At 42.6% G+C, this 19038-nt stretch overlaps 1 protein-coding gene across 1 annotated transcript in view; it reads left to right on the forward strand.

The window, feature by feature from the left end:
- The window catches only part of C1QL3 (complement C1q like 3), a 32613-nt gene extending 13575 nt beyond the window's left edge, over nucleotides 1-19038 (forward strand). Inside the window, exon 2 of the mRNA XM_040433047.1 lies at nucleotides 18712-19038. Within this exon, the coding sequence (XP_040288981.1) occupies nucleotides 18712-18891 (180 nt within the window). The 3' untranslated portion in view covers nucleotides 18892-19038. The remainder of the gene's footprint in view (nucleotides 1-18711) is intronic.

The raw sequence follows: 19038 nt of genomic DNA on the forward strand, positions 1-19038 counted from the left end.
CTGACCATATTGCAGTCTTTCCAAATCTCTAACGGATTTACTATAACTATTAGCATGTTTGTAGCATAGAACCTGAATGCGATATCTCTGTCAGCGGCCAAAGCAGAGATAAGGGGGCAGAGGTTAAACCCTCAGCTTCGGTTTCGGATGGCTACATGTCACGAACATGGTCAAAGGGTCACGTCCAAGATTGCATTCTTGGATGAAGAAAACATTAATGGCCTGTGCTTATAATATCCCATCAGTGTGAAATCTGTCAGGGTCCAACTCCTGGTGCTCTTGTAAAGGTGTTGGGGTATCAACGTTTTTGCACCATTGTGGTCCTGTTGTGCGATTAATGTTTATGCCACCAATGATTTGATTGAAGACTAGTTCTCTCTGCTCTCCCCCTCCCTTCTCTCTATGTTAGAGATAGCAGCAAGGAGGGGGGAAGAGGTTGTACACAGCACATCAGAATGTGAAGCAGGCGGAGAGGATCCAAGGAGGATAACTCACACAGACTGTAGATGGGAATGAAAACATGGATAAGGCAGTTTGAAGGGTGGAGGCAGAAGCATCCTGGACACACAGATCCAGCATGTAATCCTGGGAGGGACACGTCCAGATGTTAAAAAGTCTGAAACTAAAAGCAGATTGTAAACTTAATATCAAGAGGGCTGAAAATAAATGAATGAAGACATGAAGATTACAACCTGTAATTGTGTAGTGCACCTTCTTTGGCTCAAGGGAACCACATAGGTACAAACCATCTTAAAGGTGTCCATAGCCTTTAAAGGGGTTGTCCAGCCTTATTCCTGTTTTAACTAGCCCCTGCAGCGTATTGTACCTAGTATAAAAAAAAATCATACTCACCTGGTCCCTGCTGTTTTTATTCGGACTCCCTGGTTCTGTTTTGCAATTTTCCAGTCCTCAGACTGTAAGCTTCCAGACAGGTTCACTTGCACAGCTGCAGCCGATGACTGGCCTCAGTGGTCACACCACAGCTTGATCCTGTGCCGCTTAGGCGTACGTTATTGCTAAGGCCAATCATTTGTGGCAGTGAAGCACGTCACCCTGTCCATCCAGAGGTTTACAGAACTGGAAACAGGATGATCGCAGAATGGAGAGTTGAGGAGCAGGTGAAAAAAAGGTCGAAAGGTTGGACAACCCCTTTAAAGGATGAGCCATTAGTGTTATATATGACAATAGCCTGTTGAAAGTCCTTAAAGGGGTTGTCAAGGATCTTAGTATTGAAGGCCTATCCTTAGGATTAGCAGGGACGGGGGAAGAGGGGTTGGGTGCCAAATATTCAGCCCCTATGAAGGGGTTCTTGGGGATTTTTATATTGATGGGGCCCATTCACATGACTTTTCAATTTTGTGGATCGGATGCGGACCCATTCATTTCAATGGAGCCGCAAAAGATGCAGACAGGATGTCCGTTTCGCAGCCAAAAAATAGAACATGTCCTATTCTTGTCCATTTTGCAGACAAGATTAGGCATTTCTATCATAGAGCAGGACACAAAATACGGAATGCACGCGGCTGGCATCCATGTTTTGCGGATACCCAATTTGAATGCACCCTAAAGGATAGGACATGGATATAAAATTACCAGAGAAAACCTTTAATATAGATCTGCACCCTTTAAGGAGTTGTGGTGCCTACACTACCGGTAGTGGCTGGTGAATCACGTCTTATAATATTTATTTCTTAAACAATAAAAAACACGAAATCATTTCCTGGCATTTTTACTGGGAAGGAGTATAAAGCGTTTTGCTGATATCTGCAGCCTTTGCCAGGCGATGTAATGACCTTCCAGACAGCAAAATTAGAACTTTTGTTTTCTTAGTGTGAGAGTAAATAGGAATTCGCGTCTCAAAATTTTCATTATTATGCATGAAGGGCAGAATTGGTAATATATAAAATAACAGCAACAAAGCTCGATGCTCTCAGCGCAGCGCAGTGTACAGCGCTGCCGCGCTTCATGACCATTACAGGATAACAGACGCCGGCTGGAAGTGATAGCCTACACTTATGCTAATGCTATACGGAAAAGCTAAATTATGGAGGTTTGGAAACATCAGAAAATATCTACGCTAAGAGAAGAGCAGAGCATGCTGGGAAGTCGGTAAATATCTATGTTGCTATAGGATGAATTGAGCAAGTCTGTAATCTAATGGACATTCTGGAGCAGATTTACTAATTCTACAGATGGCTTAGTGGGTAATGTATCAATATGTGACTTTGTCTACTTTTTTTTAATTTTTTGGAGTGTCTGCTTGGTTTGATTTTGGCAAAAAAATTATTACTTAAAGGGGTATTCTCATCCCTTACAATTGGGGTATATCGCTAGGATATCACCTATCTCTAAAACGAAGCCTAACACGAGGCCAGCAAAGTCTTGGCCGGTGGTTCTGGGTCCGGCCACCACCAAACCTTCCTATTGGCCGACCAAAAATACCCGAGCGGCTATTTTCGGAATCCCCATAGAAATGAATGGGAGCACACGACCACCGGTCCTATTCATTTTTATCAGGCCGACGAAATATCTGAGCCAGCGACGGTGGGCCTCATATAAATGAATGGAGGGCAGCCGCACATGAGCAGTGTGCCGTCCGGGACTTTGCCGGCTTCGTTTACGAGGTGTGGGTCCCAGAGTTGGATATGCTAATGATATGCCCCCATTGTCTGAGATGAAACAACCCCTTTAAAGGGCATCTGTCAGCAGATTTGTACCTATGACACTGGCTGACCTGTTACATGTGCACTTGGCAGCTGAAGACATCTGTGTTGGTCCCATGTTCAAATGTGTCCTCATTGCTGAGAAAAATGATTTATGAGCAACGGGGGTGTTGCCATTAAACCTGGATGCCCTTTAGACAGTCTATAAAATATTCTTTGCTTTCTTTGCCCAGGGTTCTGGCACTTGTCCTCTGGCATGTACAGTCGTGGCCAAAAGTTTTGAGAATTAGATAAATATTGGAAATTGGAAAAGTTGCTGCTTAAGCTTTTATAATATCAATTTGCATATACTCCAGAATGTTATGAAGAGTGATCAGATGAATTGCATAGTCCTTCTTTGCCACGAAAATTAACTTAATCCCAAAAAAACTTTCCACTGCATTTCATTGCTGTCATTAAAGGACCTGCTGAGATCATTTCAGCAATCGTCTTGTTAACTCAGGTGAGAATGTTGACGAGCACAAGGCTGGAGATCATTATGTCAGGCTGATTGGGTTAAAATGGCAGACTTGACATGTTAAAAGGAGGGTGATGCTTGAAATCATTGTTCTTCTATTGTTAACCATGGTGACCTGCAAAGAAACGCGTGCAGCCATCATTGCGTTGCATAAAAATGGCTTCACAGGCATTGTGGCTACTAAGATTGCACCTCAATCAACAATTTATAGGATCATCAAGAACTTCAAGGAAAGAGGTTCAATTCTTGTTAAGAAGGCTTCAGGGCGTCCAAGAAAGTCCAGCAAGCGCCAGGATCGTCTCCTAAAGAGGATTCAGCTGCAGGATCGGAGTGCCACCAGTGCAGAGCTTGCTCAGGAATGGCAGCAGGCAGGTGTGAGCACATCTGCACGCACAGTGAGGTGAAGACTTTTGGAAGATGGCCTGGTGTCAAGAAGGGCAGCAAAGAAGCCACTTCTCTCCAAAAAAAACATCAGGGACAGATTGATCTTCTGCAGAAAGTATGGTGAATGGACTGCTGAGGACTGGGGCAAAGTCATATTCTCCGATGAAGCCTCTTTCCGATTGTTTGGGGCATCTGGAAAAAGGCTTGTCCGGAGAATAAAAGGTGAGCGCTACCATCAGTCCTGTGTCATGCCAACAGTAAAGCATCCTGAGACCATTCATGTGTGGGGTTGCTTCTCATCCAAGGGAGTGGGCTCACTCACAATTTTGCCCAAAAACACTGCCATGAATAAAGAATGGTACCAAAACACCCTCCAACAGCAACTTCTTCCAACAATCCAACAACAGTTTGGTGAAGAACAATGTATTTTCCAGCACGATGGAGCACCGTGCCATAAGGCAAAAGTGATAACTAAGTGGCTCGGGGACCAAAACGTTGACATTTTGGGTCCATGGCCTGGAAACTCCCCAGATCTTAATCCCATTGAGAACTTGTGATCAATCCTCAAGAGGCGGGTGGACAAACAAAAACCCACTAATTCTGACAAACTCCAAGAAGTGATTATGAAAGAATGGGTTGCTATCAGTCAGGAATTGGCCCAGAAGTTGATTGAGAGCATGCCCAGTCGAATTGCAGAGGTCCTGAAAAAGAAGGGCCAACACTGCAAATACTGCCTCTTTGCATAAATGTCATGTAATTGTCGATAAAAAACGTATGAAGTGCGTGTAATTATATTTCACTACATCACAGAAACAACTGAAACAAAGATCTAAAAGCAGTTTAGCAGCAAACTTTGTGAAAACTAATATTTGTGTCATTCTCAAAACTTTTGGCCACGACTGTAGTAGGCCTCACACTGCACAAATCCAGGCAGCTCCTCACACTTTGGATGCTTAGGCGAGACTCTGTGGCTGATGAAATCAAATGACACAGCTCTCCCTGAGAGGGGGCGTGGCCAGTCAGCCTCCTTCTGAGTATGGCACAATAACAAACCTGTTTTCCAATTTCAGCTCTTGGAATCACATTACGCAACAGTGAAAATACATTAATCCTTAATAGCAAATGTTAACCCTTTTCAGTGGTTCTCTGGGGCACTGTATTTACAGCTAATGGCAAGACTAGTGGTCACTTAGTATAGCTCTGTCTTCCATTATTAAAAGAGTATTCCCATCTGGGTCATTTGTCCAACAGTGTGGTTCACCAGTGGGACCAACTCCCAATCTCAAGAACGGGGTCCCGCCATGAATGTAGAGCATACGATGCACGTACATATTTCTCCATTAACTGCTATTGAACTCCTGAAAATATCTGAGCACAAATGTCTGCACAAATTTCTGAGTCTCAAATTTGAGGTGGAAAGGTTGCAGTTAGGGATGAGCGAATTTCATAGTTTGAAATTCGTTTTTGGTTTGTGTTGTGGTATTTACTGAATTGCGTTATGGATTCCGTTACCACGGACCATAACGCAATTCCATGATGGAATGCATAACGGAATGCCTTTAGAGGCATTCCGTTATTCATTCCGTCATAATAGAAGTCTATAGCCTGTATAACGGATCCATCCGGTTTACGTTATGCAGGGGAGGATTCCAGCATAACGGAAACCGGACGGATCCGTTATGCAGGCCATAGACATCTATTATGATGAAATTAATAACGGAATGCCTCTAATGGCATTCCGTTATGTATGCTGTCATGGAATTGTATTATGGTCCATGGTAACGGAATCCATAATGCAATTCAGAAAATACCACAACACGAACCGAAAACGAATTTCAAAATATGAAATTCGCTCATTCCTGGTTGCAAACACCATTCATAAATTCCCATTCTCAATCCTAGATGACCCCCTAGTGGACCCCCAAAATCTGGCAGAATAATAGGTCTCTAAGGCCTCTTTCACACAGGCGTCATGTTTTTTGCCCGGATAAGATGCGGGTGCGTTGCGGGAAAATGCGTGACTTTTCTGCGCGAGTGCAAAACATTGTAATGCGTTTTTCACGCGCGTGATAAAAATCGGCATGGTTGGTACCCAAACCCGAACTTCTTCACAGAAGTTCGGGTTTGGGTTAGGTGTTCTGTAGATTGTATTATTTTCCCTTATAACCATGTTATAAGGGAAAATAATAGCATTCTGAATACAGAATGCATAGTAAAATAGCGCTGGAGGGGTTAAAAAAAAATATATATAATTTAACTCACCTTAATCCACTTGTTCGCGCAGCCCGGCTTCTCTTCTGTCTTCTTTCTTCAGGACCTGGGTAAAGGACCTGTGATTACGTCACTGCGCTCATCACATAGCCCGTCACATGATCCATCACCATGGTAAAAGATCATGTGATGGACCATGTGATGAGCGCAGTGACGTCACCACAGGTCCTTTACCCAGGTCCTGAAGAAAGAAGACAGAAGAGATGCCGGCTGCGCGAACAAGTGGATTAAGGTGAGTTAAATTATATTTTTTTTAACTATATGTTGGAATATAGTGCCTGCATAGGAAATCACTGTATGCGCTTTTCTGCATGTAGAGTCTCTCAGTGCGTTTTTCTTGCATATGAATATAACCGGAGTTTGATGCAACCTCCTGGATATTTGTGACTTGTATACATATGGACTGTAGTGACCTAGAGTGCGTTTTATTTGCAAGACAACACCCTGTTGTTAGGATCTGCAGTTAAGCATCTATTGTATGTCATTGCAGACCCATCCACTATTGAGAACATCCAGGATACTTTGTCTGCAATAAGTTGATTCGAATATTACAAAACTACTACCATTGTTTAATTTATTTTATGTATTTTATTGTATTTTATCATATTTTATCAAACGTAGTTATAATAAACTGTTTCAACTCCGTGGGGCTCCGCATGTTTTGAGTGTGCCAATCCTACATTGACTGAAATCTGAAGATATCTGCTTCAGATTTATAGTTGTACATGGTGTCCATTCAATAGAGGAAATCGAAGGATAGGGGATAACTTTTAGATGCGGCCACCACCGATCACAAGAACAGAGACCCTGTGCCCCTTGGAGCCCCCTGAAATGAGCATGCACACTGCAGCTCCATTCATCTCCAGTTCAGTTCTGGAAATAGCCAGAAATGTACTCGGCTGTCTCTGGAACTTATGTAGAAATGATGTGCATGTATGGGCAAACAGTGACTTTGGAGCCACTCAATTTTATTCTTTATATTATTCTTAATTGAATTTCTCTGTAATGGATGTGCACATACACTGTATAAATGGTGGATGGGCTTTCAGTATAATTTCATCCATTTGGTGCAAGGATTTTACAGGATTAGTAAATTTGGCCCTCAGCATTCTGCAGGATTGTAAAGACATAGAGGTACAGTACAGGCCCAAAGATCTACAGTGGTGCTTTAAGCTTATGAACCTTTTAGAGTTTTCTATATTTCTACATAAATTTGACCCAAAACTACATCAGATTTTAACACAAGTCCTAAAAGTAGATGAAAATAACAATATCAAACAAATTAGTCAAATGAGTTGAGGAAAATTATCTAATATCACATATCTATAAGTGCCAAACGTATTGATCAAATCAATCAATGGTATCACAACAACCAGGTGTGAATAGTTTTATTTAACGACCAGGGATCTATCAAAGTCTGACCTTCACATATTTGTAGTGTATTATGACACCTCAGAAGAAGAGTTATTGATGCTCATCGGGTTGGAAAAGGTTATAGAACCATCTCTAAAGAGTTTGAAGTCCATCAATCCACAGTCAGACAGACTGTACAAATGAAGGAAATTCAAGACTATTTTTACCCTTCCCAGGAATGCTTGACCAACAAAAATCACACCAAGAGCAAAGTGTATAGTAGTCCACAACGTCACAAAGGAACCCAAGGTAACCTCTACGGCCGAGTTCACATCACAGTTTAGATTTCCGTTCTAGCGCATCAGTCATACTCAGCATCAGTAACACATTTTCAATAGGTCCAGTGCCTTTGAATTTAAAATAAAACGTAAATAAGTAAATAAAAAAACTCCATGGTGTCCTCAGGTGGACAGATCAGAAGAACGGAAAGATAAACAGTGAACCAAGCCTAAGCAATAAAGGTCTTTCTAACATTAGATATTGACAATGTTCATGAGTCCACGATCAGGAGGACATTGAGCAAGAAGGTCCCTCAGGCAGATTGCAAGGAGAAAGCCACTGCTCTCCCAAAAAGAACACTGCTGTCCATCAGCAGTTTGCTAGGATCACATGGAAAAGCCAGAAGGCTATCGAAAAAGGTTTGGGTGGATGAGACTATAACAGAACTTTCTGGTTTAAATGAGAAGTTTTGTTTGGATAAAGAAAAACATTGCATTCCAGCATAAAAACCTCATCCCATCTGTGAAACACAGTGGTGGTGGTAGTAGCATGGTTTAGGACTGTTTTGCTGCATCTGGGCCAGGACTGCTTGCCATCATTGATGGAACAATGAATTGTGCCAGCAAATTTTATCTGAATCTCAAGAGAACATGGACCATGCAGTAAGACAACGACTCTAAGCACACAAGTTGTTCTACCAAAGAATGGTTAAAAAAGAATAAAGCTGAGGTTTTAGAATGGCCAAGTCAAAGCCTGGACCTTAATCTAATAGAAATGTTGTTAAAGGACCTGAAGTTGAAGCTATTTCGGATAGGAATGAGCAAAAAATCCTCAAAGCCAATGTGCAGGACTAAGCAACAGTTACTGGAAACATTTTGTTGCATTTATTGCTGCACAAGAAGGTCACACCAGTTACTGAAAGCAAAGCTTCTCATACTTTTGTCACTCACAAGCCTGTGGTATTGGATCATATTCCTCAATAAATAGATGACCAAGTCTAATATTTTTAACTCATTTGTTTGAATTGGTTATCTTTATCAACTTTCAGACCTTGTGTAAAAATCTGATGTAATTTTAGGTCAAATTTATGCAGATCCACGAGCAGGGCCCACTTGCAGCGCACTGGGGTCAATGTCCATGGGATCTCTTTAAGATGAGAAAAGTGTTTGTCATGACGCCAGTTGCATTGAAGCAACAAGGGCACAGGGCCCCTTCTAGTGATATGGTGGTACCCAGCGTAGGAATGCCAGAGTGGTGATTGGTGGCCTAAATGTCCCTTGATGGTGTTGCACGTGTCACGGTGCTCCTACCTGGATACGCTGGAATCCCAGGCGCGGTCGTGCGAAGCAAATCAATGGGTAGTTGGTGGAAGGGATGGAGAAATAAATGGAGTCCAGACTTGGTATAACATTGAACAACAGCTTTACTTGCATAAACGTTCATCAGGAAACAACCTTCCAGCTTTGTCTTGGTCACCAGCAAGTTTTGGCATTAATTCTGGCAGGCAAACACACTCGGCTCTGCTACGTCTGTTGCTCTCTGGCTCCGCTGTGGTGACAGGATTAAATAGGAATATTTTCCTTTCCTTTCTGCTGTATGCTGCAACTTAACTTTGTAATCTGGTCAGTCTCTAACTTTATCCAGGGAACTTCCTCCTTGGCTTCGGAGGCTTAAGACTTCTGCCTCTACAGGTGAAACTCGAAAAATTTGATATCGTGCAAAAGTCCATTTATTTCAGTAATGCAAATTAAAAATGAATTGCATTAATGCAACTTAAAATTAGAATTTTGTGAAAAGGTTCAATATTCTAGGCTCAAAGTGTCACACTCTAGTCAGGTGATCAATCCATACCCCCTGAGCAAAGGGTACCTCAAAATTGTGACTTTGGGGTTTTATAAGCTGTAAGCCATAATCATCCAAATTATAACAAATAAAGGCTTGAAATATCTCGCTTTGCATATAATGAGTCTATCTCTTATGTTAGTTTCACCTTTTAAGTTGCATTACTGAAATAAATGAACTTTGCACGATATTCTAATTTTTTCGAGTTTCACCTGTATGTGCAGCAGAGCTAAAGGTGCTCTGCGGCTTAAATACAGCCTTCCCCTAGCAGGGAGTAAGCTAAAACTAACTCTCCCTAACTAACTAAACTCCTCCCTCTCTTAGAGAGAGCTAGAATGGAAAGAGGGGTCCCATTCTAGGTAAACTAGTTATGCCATGTATGCCGCCATCTGCTGGTAAACCAGGTATTTTACACTTAAACAGTTACAAAACAAGGAAATGGGAATACACATTTTGCAGGATCTGGAAATAAGTGCATAGATGACATTAGGTCAACCAGAGGAGATAGTAGAGAGGCGTAAAGGTTGTAATGCACCTCTGGGGTGTTGCACACTTACCAGCTCACCTGCGGAAATACAGCAGATTCTCTTTAGTTTTGATCACAACCGCTGATATTGGACAGGAGCGATGAAAGGCACATGTCTGAATTGTGACCTAGTTACAGAGCGCACTCTTCCATTTGCAGTGTGGGTAACACAGAAGACGTGGAGGGGGATGAAAGCTGGAGGTACCGATACATCTCAGCTGAGTCTTTTCTGAACTGTTCTCTTCTTACTTTGACTTGCACACTGCTAGGAATGTTAAAGTGCGCTCACAACATGAGATCGTTTTTGAAAAAGCCTCAGAATCCTGATACTTTTATCAGACATTCTAAATTTAGTATTAAAGGGTCGAGTTGTTTGGATTTTTTCTAGATCCCTTCATTCAACAGACCAAATTACTTGTTAAATGTCTGCTCCGGTCATGTCTGCTCCGGCCATGTCTTTTCCGGCCATGTCTGCTCCGGCCGCACTACCAGAAATTGGCCTTGTTTGTGAATGTATATGTAAGATGTATTTCTCTAGCTATTCACACTATTTGGGCTCATGCACACAACCGTATGCATTTTGCGGTCTGCAAATCACGGAACGGCAAAACACGAAGCCCAGGCGTGTGCATGCCACCATTTTTGTATTTTTTTATCTCCTCTAGAAATGTCTTATTCTTGTCCACAAAACAGACAAGTATAGGACATGTTCTATTGCCTGACAGCAGAATGGCCGCCTGGTTGCGGACACCATACTCATCTTTTGCTGACCCTTTGAAATGAATGTGTCTATATCCAATCTGCAAAAAATATGGATCGGACGTCGTGGACCAAACATATGAGGGGTCATTTATTAACCTGAAATACGCCTATATTAGGCGTAGTTCAGGCGCCGATTGCGGCGCTACGGTCAGTTGTGCCACAGTCTGCGACTTTTACCCACTCTCACGCCAGGTCTAAAACAGTGGGCGTGGCATAGGCGGGCAAGGGGACACGACGGCAGGTCCGTCTCATTCATCATCTTCTACTACTGTTTTAGGCATTGAAAATGGTCTAAATGTAAGACAGCAAGAAAGCTGTCCTGTGTTTAGAACTGGCGCTGGATGCGCCTCTTCATAACGTCAGTGATCCACCGCCAGTACCAGGGTTTTATTAAGATGGGCGTCTAAAATGCCGGTCTTAATAAATGACCCCCAAAACACAGATCCGCACAACACGATGTTCGTATTGCGCCCAAGATGTCCGTATTGCGCCAATTTATTTTTTTTTGCGGGCAAGAATAGGACATGTTCCATCTTTTTGCAGAACGGACACACAAATGCCGATGGAACAAGGAGGACGACCATGTACGGTCCTTTTTTTTTTGTGGACCCATAGAAATGAATGGATCTATGTCCAATCTGCAAAAAAATGCGGATCGGACAAGGATACAAAATACGGTTGTGTGCCTAAAGCCTTAAAGGTAAAGGAAACATTCTGATAAAATGCTTGTCATGGCCCGTGTCTTCATGGTTTGATATGTGCTATCTTATTGCTATTTGTGAAGTTTGTCCCTCCAAGCTTCCTGTAGCCAGGCTCTGATGTAACCGATCCCTCCCTTCCTGCTGTGCTGGCAGCCGTTGTAGTTCAAGCTACAGCACTGTCCACATGTCTTGTTGAATCCTGGCCAAAAATATTTTTTTAATGTACTGTTTGTGCATAATTACAAGGATTCTGCCTGGAATAAACCTAATTTGGATTCTTCATACATGCCTGATCAGTGGAGTTGAACATTGTCTGATAGACATCAGGTGAAACTGATCAGCCATATTGTCTAAGGAGATCACATTTCAACCTAGGTATTGAGTTCAGAACAGTGATCACAGATACAGCTAAATGTTAGATGTCTTTTAGTTTCAAAGGAACTGGATTGACAACCAATATGGCCACCATTATAGTTCACACATGATCTGTTCCCTTTAAACTTTTAGGGTACGGTCATGCTGTCATGTTTCTTCAAGCAGTTTTGGAAGCCAAAACCAGGCGTGAATTCAAAAAGGAGGAGAAGTCGTATCTGTTCTTTTTCTCCTTTTATGATCCACTCCTGATTTTGGCTTCCAAAACTGAATGCAGAAACTTGACTGTGTAGCCATACCGTTAAAGGGGTTTTCTAGGATTTTGAAACTGATAGCCTAGCCTCGGGATAGGCTATTGAAATCAAATTGGCGAGATCCCAAAAATCACCCCCCCCCATAATCAACTGTTTCCTTGTAGCTTTGTTGCTGGAAGTTGGCACCAGAACTACTCAGCTCTGTCCATTGTGTAGTGGATGGAGGTGATCACTGCAGTGGTGCCCATATTCAAAAAAGGTTTTAGGTCTTTCACAGGTAATTATAGACCAGTAAGCTTAATTTCTGTTGTGGGGAATATGTTTGAAGGACTCTTAAGGGACTATGTCCAGGAGTATGCAACTGGTAATATTATAAGTGACAACCAGTATAGGTTTACCAAGGACAGAAGTTGTCAGACTAACCTAATTTGTTTTTATAAGAAGGTGAGTAGAAGCCTGGACAGAGGGGCGGCTGCGGATGTAGTGTTCTTGGATTTTGCAAAGCTATTAAATACTATCCTTCATAGACATTTAATAGGTAAAATAAGGTATATAGGCTTAGAAAGTATTGTTTGAAATTGGATTGAAAACTGGTTAGGGTCAGTGCTGGGTGCCCTATTATTTAATTTATTTATTAATGATATCGAGGATGGGATTAATATCACAGTTTTTATTTTTGCAGATAACAAGCTATATATGGAAGATGTCCATAAAATACAAGTTGACAGTTTGGGCATCAACTTGGCAAATGAGGTTCAATGTGGGTAAATGTAAAGTTCTGCATCTGGGTAGTAATAATCCCTGTGCTTCATATTTCCCAGGAAGAGTAACACTGGGAGAGTCATTAGTAAAGACGTGTACTTGTAGATTAAATAACAGCATACAATGTCATCTGCTTCTAAGGCCACCAGGATATTGTCATGCATTAAACGAGGCATGGACTCGCGGGGCAGGGATGTAATATTACCACCTTACAAAGCGCTGGTGCGGCATCATCTGGAATACGCAGTCCAGTTCTCGGCACCAGTACATAGAGAGGATGCACTGCAGCTGGAAAAAGTACAAAGGAGAGCGACTAAACTGATAAGGGGCATGGAGGGTCTTAGTTATAAAGAAAGATTAAAAGAATTACATTTATTTAGTCTTGAGAAGAGACATCTAAGGGGGGGACATGATTAACCTATACAAGTATACTGCACTGCCCCCGACTGGAGAAGAAAAAGTTCAGTCTCCAGAAGCGTCAAAGATTCTTTACTGTGAGAACTGTGAATCTGTGGAATAGTCTACCTTAGGACGTGGTCACAGCAGGAACAGAGGACAGTTTTAAAAAGGGTTTAGATGAATTCTTAAAAGTAAATGACATTAATGCTTATGAAAATGTGTAGAAATCTGAGTCTTACTCTCTTTTTCCAAAATTCACATCCCCACCTATCACTTGGTTGAACTTGATGGACTTATGTATTTTTTCAACCGATATCAAAATCCAGAACCTATAGTAGCTCCATTTTTCAAATCTGACATGTGTCACTTTATGTGGTAATATCTTTGGAATGCATTTACTGATCCAAGCGATTCAGTTCCGATTCCGTATCCAGGCTGGAATGTGAGCCTCATAAGACAATACGGCAATGGATGGTTGTCTTTACCGACCAGTGCTGTTTATGCACTAACATTAGGGTTTGTTTTTTTGCCAGGGTTCAACAGGAGATGTTAAAACACATATGTAAAATAGCAATAAGGAACAGGGAGAAGGGTTACATCAGAACCTGGCTACAGGGAGACAGCAGTGATAAACCTCAAAAAACAAACACACTGCAATGATAGCAAAAAGACAGTGAATAAATCCATGTGACATGGAACGTGACAGATTTGGAGACAGTTTTTTCCATAATACATTGTACTTTATGTATAACACTCTGAAGAGGTTTGATTATCTTATAGAACAGGAAGCTAAATGATCATTGTTCAACTTCCCTTTACAAGTAAAATATTGGAGCCTAGAGGGGTGTATAAACCACTGTACACCAGTATGAAATTGTAACCCCTTCAAGTCCCTAGACCACCAGGGACCCTGACAGTAGCCCCTTTCCAAGGATAGAACAGGAAGCTAAACAATCAGTATTCAACTTCCCTTTACAAGTGAAATGTTGGATCCTAGAGGGTGTATAAACCACTGGATACCAGTATGAAATTGCAACCCCTTCAAGTCCCTAGACCACCAGGGACCCTAACAGTAGCCCCTTTCCAGGGATAGAACAGGAAGCTAAACAATCAGTATTCAACTTCCCTTTACAAGTGAAATGTTGGAGCCTAGAGGGTGTATAAACCACTGGACACCAGTATGAAATTGTAGCCCCTTCACATTCCTAGACCACCAAGGACCCTGGCAGTAGCCCCTTCCCTTGACCACCAGGGATGCTGACATTTGCCTGTTAACTATCCTAGACCACCAGGGATTCAACTATGAACCTTTTCACAGCCCTAGAGCACCAGAAATCTTACCATTACCACTTCACTATCCTCAAACATCAATGATATTGGCATAAATACTATAAAACTATTTATTTAGACACTGTATAAAATCAGTTACATGGATGCTATATGGCAGTGTGTATTCGCTGGCTATCTCCACGATAAGTGCAGGGAGGGAACAGGGACATTCATTGAGTATTGGACACCAGATATGAAATAATAATCCCAGCATCACCTACTAGACCACCAGGGACCCTGGAGGTATCCTCGTCATTTTCCTAGACCACAAGGACGCTGACAGTATTCCTACCCTAGACCACCAGGGATGCTGAAATTAATCTCTTCACTGGCTTAGACCAGCAGGGATTTTATTATTAATCCCATTTCTGCCCCAGAATCTCACCATTGCCCTTTCACTAAGCTCAAGAGATATTGACATATGTGCTGTAAAACTATTTATTTAAATGCTGTATATAATTTGTTATCTGGATGCCATATGGCACTGTGTATTTTGTGGCTTTATGGCTATTTATTTGGACTTTATGCTGTGAAGGCTTATAGCTACAATAGCTGAACTGCTCATCTGACTGTATAGGGATGAGTCATCATTTGTACGATTTTTCATCCCCATGCATGTCCTGTTTTCCCAAGGGCATTTGTTGCTGACAAAATTACGGAAAATGCATGCCTGCATAAAAGATGTGATCAGCCAAGTATTTGCTCTAGTTAAAATACTGGATCCTGCCTTGATTTGTCCTAGGTAAAGTATGGGATCTGCAACGACGCGCTGGGTAGAGCATGGAGGATAGGAGTGGTGGTTGTGGCCATGAGGGTGGTTGTAGTCCATAATTCTCATAGCACTTCTGGCTCTCCCTAGAGCCGTGCAGTGGCTGGAAGGTGCACCCTCTCTGTCCTTTGGGCGCACCCTGGTATTGGGGCTCCTGCCTTGTGGTAGTTGAGGTGCCCTTGATGTTAGTTGGTCTGGGTGCAAGGCAGGAGAGCAGGTGCAATGCCCAGCGAATGGTGGAGTCAGTAACCAGGCCAGTTGGTATCAATAAATAAGTCTCTCTTTACTAAAGTGCAGAATAGGAGTAGTAGTATATCTGAAACTAACAAGGAACGGTTCCAAGACATATAACGCAGTGCAATTCTTCCCCAATAGCAGCATGCGGACAGCAGCAATGATGGTGGTTGCAGTATTCTTTCTCCCTGTTCTTGTTAAATGCTTCTGCAAGTTCCCAGACTGAAGGGTGAAGATTTGAGATACAGCTGACAAAACCATCTCGAAGTGTGGAAGGATGCATTTGCAATGTTCCCTGTCACAGCAGTAAAGTCTCTTTGCAATAAACGTGCACTATACCTTGCTGACTGATTCCAATGGACAGAATTGTAGGTTATGGACCTTCTAACTTCCTTCTATCTTGAGCACTTTTGAGGATAAAATTGCTTCCTTGGCTGTAGAAGTCTCAGAGATGAAGGTTCTCTGAGCTCGGGTTTAGCTCTGAGGAACTTGCACATATAGCTCTTCACTGTGGCACAGCTGAGAACAGAGTGCCTTTATGACATGAACAGTTAGTCCATCGCCTGGCAACCTAACAGGATGAGCCAAGGTGTTAACCCTAAACTGTCCATACAATGCTATTAGGTGTACAAATGTAATAAATCAGAACATTTCATTTAATAATATACCAGTATGTCAATTACCATTTGCAGTGATCCTGTTCTGGGGTACTGCAGATCCTGCTTTGTTTGCTCTAGTTAAGGTACTGTATGGGATTCTGTCTTGTTTGTGCTCTAGAAAAAGATATGGGATCCTGGCTTGGTTTGTCTTAGTTAAAGTATAGGATCCCACCTTGGCTTAATGTATTTTTCCATACTATTATGCTTCTGATTGGTTGCTTTAATAAATACTTGTGATTGGACATATTAAAATTGATGGCTAAAGGGGGAGGGGGAGGAGGGGGGGGGCTAGACCCACAATGTACAACTAATAAAATTGACTCTACGGCGGTTGCCTGGCAGAGAATCATTTAACCAGCAAAGTTTCTGGGTCTTTGATTCTTAGGTTGACCACATCCCCTGGCATATGGGGGAAAAGTATTAACCAATTTAAATCTCACAGACGTACAAGGTGTAGTCCCCTAGTTTGGGACTCCTAAATTGCAGCGACAGTATGTATTCACCCTTTTTTTGTCCTACTTAGGATATGGTATCCTACTTTGGTTTCCCTAGTTAAGGTATGGGATCCCACCTTAGTTTGGTTTAATTATGGTGTGAATTAGTACATGGTTTGCCATTGTTAAGGTGTGGGATTCTGCCTTTGATTTGTTCTGTTTATAGGGGTTGTCTGGGTTCAGAGCTGAACCTGGACATACCCATATTTTCACCCAGCCAGCCCCCCTGATGCTAGCATCGGAACATCTCATGGTCCGATGCGCTCCCTTGCCCTGCGCTACATCGCGCAGGGCACGGGCTCTTTTGTTTACAGCAACACACTGCCGGGTGGAAGCTTCCGCCCGGCAGTGTGTTCGGTGACGTCACCAGCTCTGATGGCCATGCTTTAGCGCTGCCCTAGCTGTTTTACTGGCTAGGGCAGCGCTAAATCCCGCCCATCAGTGCCAGTGATGTCACCGGGCTTACTGGCAGCCCCATGGAGAGCCCCGGTACATCACCGGAAGTCCTGAAAATGCCTTTGCCCTGCGCGATATAGCACAGGGCAAAGAAGAGCATCGGAGCATGAACTGTTCAGATGCTCAAGTTAGGGGGGCTGCCTGGGTGAAAATGGAGGGATGTCCGGGTTCAGAGGTATGGAGATCCTGCCTTGGTTTGCTGTAATGAAGGTGGTATTAGTCCTTGATTTGCCCTAGTTAAGGTGTGGGATTCAGCCATGGTTTTCTCTAGTTAGGGTATGGGATCCTACCTTGGTTTGCTTTAGTTAAGTTATAGGGTTACCACCTTGGTTTGAAACTTGTTATAGACAAATATATATGGATTCCTGTTGGGCCAGGACTCCATGAAAGGCTCATTATCAAAACTCTGACATGTTATGCAGTCTCGAGGTCTGGGAGTAAGACCAAAGTTACAACTGAGAAAAGTATGGTGGTCTTCAGGGATGCGTGAAATATTGACACTGGATAATAAGGTGTCTCGGTGGTTAGCACTGTTGCCTTGCAATCCAGGGATTCTGAGTTTGATTCTAACCAAATGCAAGATCTGACACAACGTTCTTCCTGAGTTTGTGTGAGTTTCCTCCAGATATTCTCTTATCTTCAGACACTCGAAAACACATATAATTATACCCAGGACCAGCATTAGGTTGGAAGCTACCTTTTATTTTGGCCACTCTTTTGGCATACTACAGTATATAGCAGCCAAATAATACAATGGTATCATGGGCAGGTATTCTAGGGAATGTAGCTGGATCTAGTGTACTGTACACGTTTGGGATTTGGAGGTGAGAAGTGCATGAGAAATTAGGGCCTGTGGTCCCCCATTCCATAGGGACAAGTGATGTTCCCTTTTACAGGGGCAGACTGGGAACTAAAAGTGGCCCTATGTTGCAGGTGGGGACAAATTGACAGAAGACAGAGCAACATAATTAGGCAAGGACAACACAAGTAGCCAGGCCCAGCAATACCATAATGCAGAGCAATATACTGCCCCAGCTGAACCAAATACCACAGTGCAGCAAAAAATACTGCTATCTGTGCCACAGTATTCAACTGTATCACTGTCCTGAGGACTTCAACACAGTTGAATTCAGGAGGGAACCTGCGGCTGCTGGTCAGGTGCAAAAGAGAAAATCAGTTCATTATGAACCCGGCTGGGTGTCCCTCCTAGGCATCGGCCCACTGGGAAATTTCCCTGTAGGGTTTATGGCCAATCTGCCCCTGCCCTGTTAGAAGCATCCTGTATATACCATAAAAGTCTGACTGGTGGTCCATGATCCTTCAAATTTGTAATGAGAACTTACATTCTCTTGGTATTCTCTCTCTGATTTACCACATTTGCAAAAATTGTTGCAGAGTCTGAGGGGCGGAGCATGAAACAGGAATTCTATCTACAGTTTTGCTCCACCCACTCAAGCCCTGCACTAAGCATAACATAGTGAATCACTGTACAATGGATCTATGCTTTTTGTTCCTCTTGAAAAAATTTAACACTACTTTCTGAATTTCTGAAAAGATGCCTTCCAGCTTGCCAGCTCCTTGGCAGCCGGTGTGTGCCGTCTTTTCAAGCATTCATATGGTGTTGTATCTTGGCAGTGAACCAATCCTGTATATGAATGATTCATTCTTGTTCTTCTCCTGCACAGGTCCGGGCTAGCGCAATCGCACAGGATGCCGACCAGAATTACGACTATGCCAGCAACAGCGTAGTCCTGCACCTAGAGCCTGGCGACGAAGTATATATAAAACTGGATGGCGGCAAAGCTCATGGCGGTAACAATAACAAATATAGCACATTCTCAGGATTTATCATCTACGCTGATTGAGGATATTTCGCCTATGGCAAAGACTTGTATCTTCCCATATGTAGCCCCGTTGTGGCAAAATCTTTGGGCTGCAGACTCGATAGTGCTGGAAAGACACTTGTTATTATGGACCCTATAAAGTATGGAGATCCACTGCTACCTGACTTA

Source organism: Bufo bufo, chromosome 5 (assembly GCF_905171765.1).
Source record: "Bufo bufo chromosome 5, aBufBuf1.1, whole genome shotgun sequence".
NCBI classification, from domain to species: domain Eukaryota; kingdom Metazoa; phylum Chordata; class Amphibia; order Anura; family Bufonidae; genus Bufo; species Bufo bufo.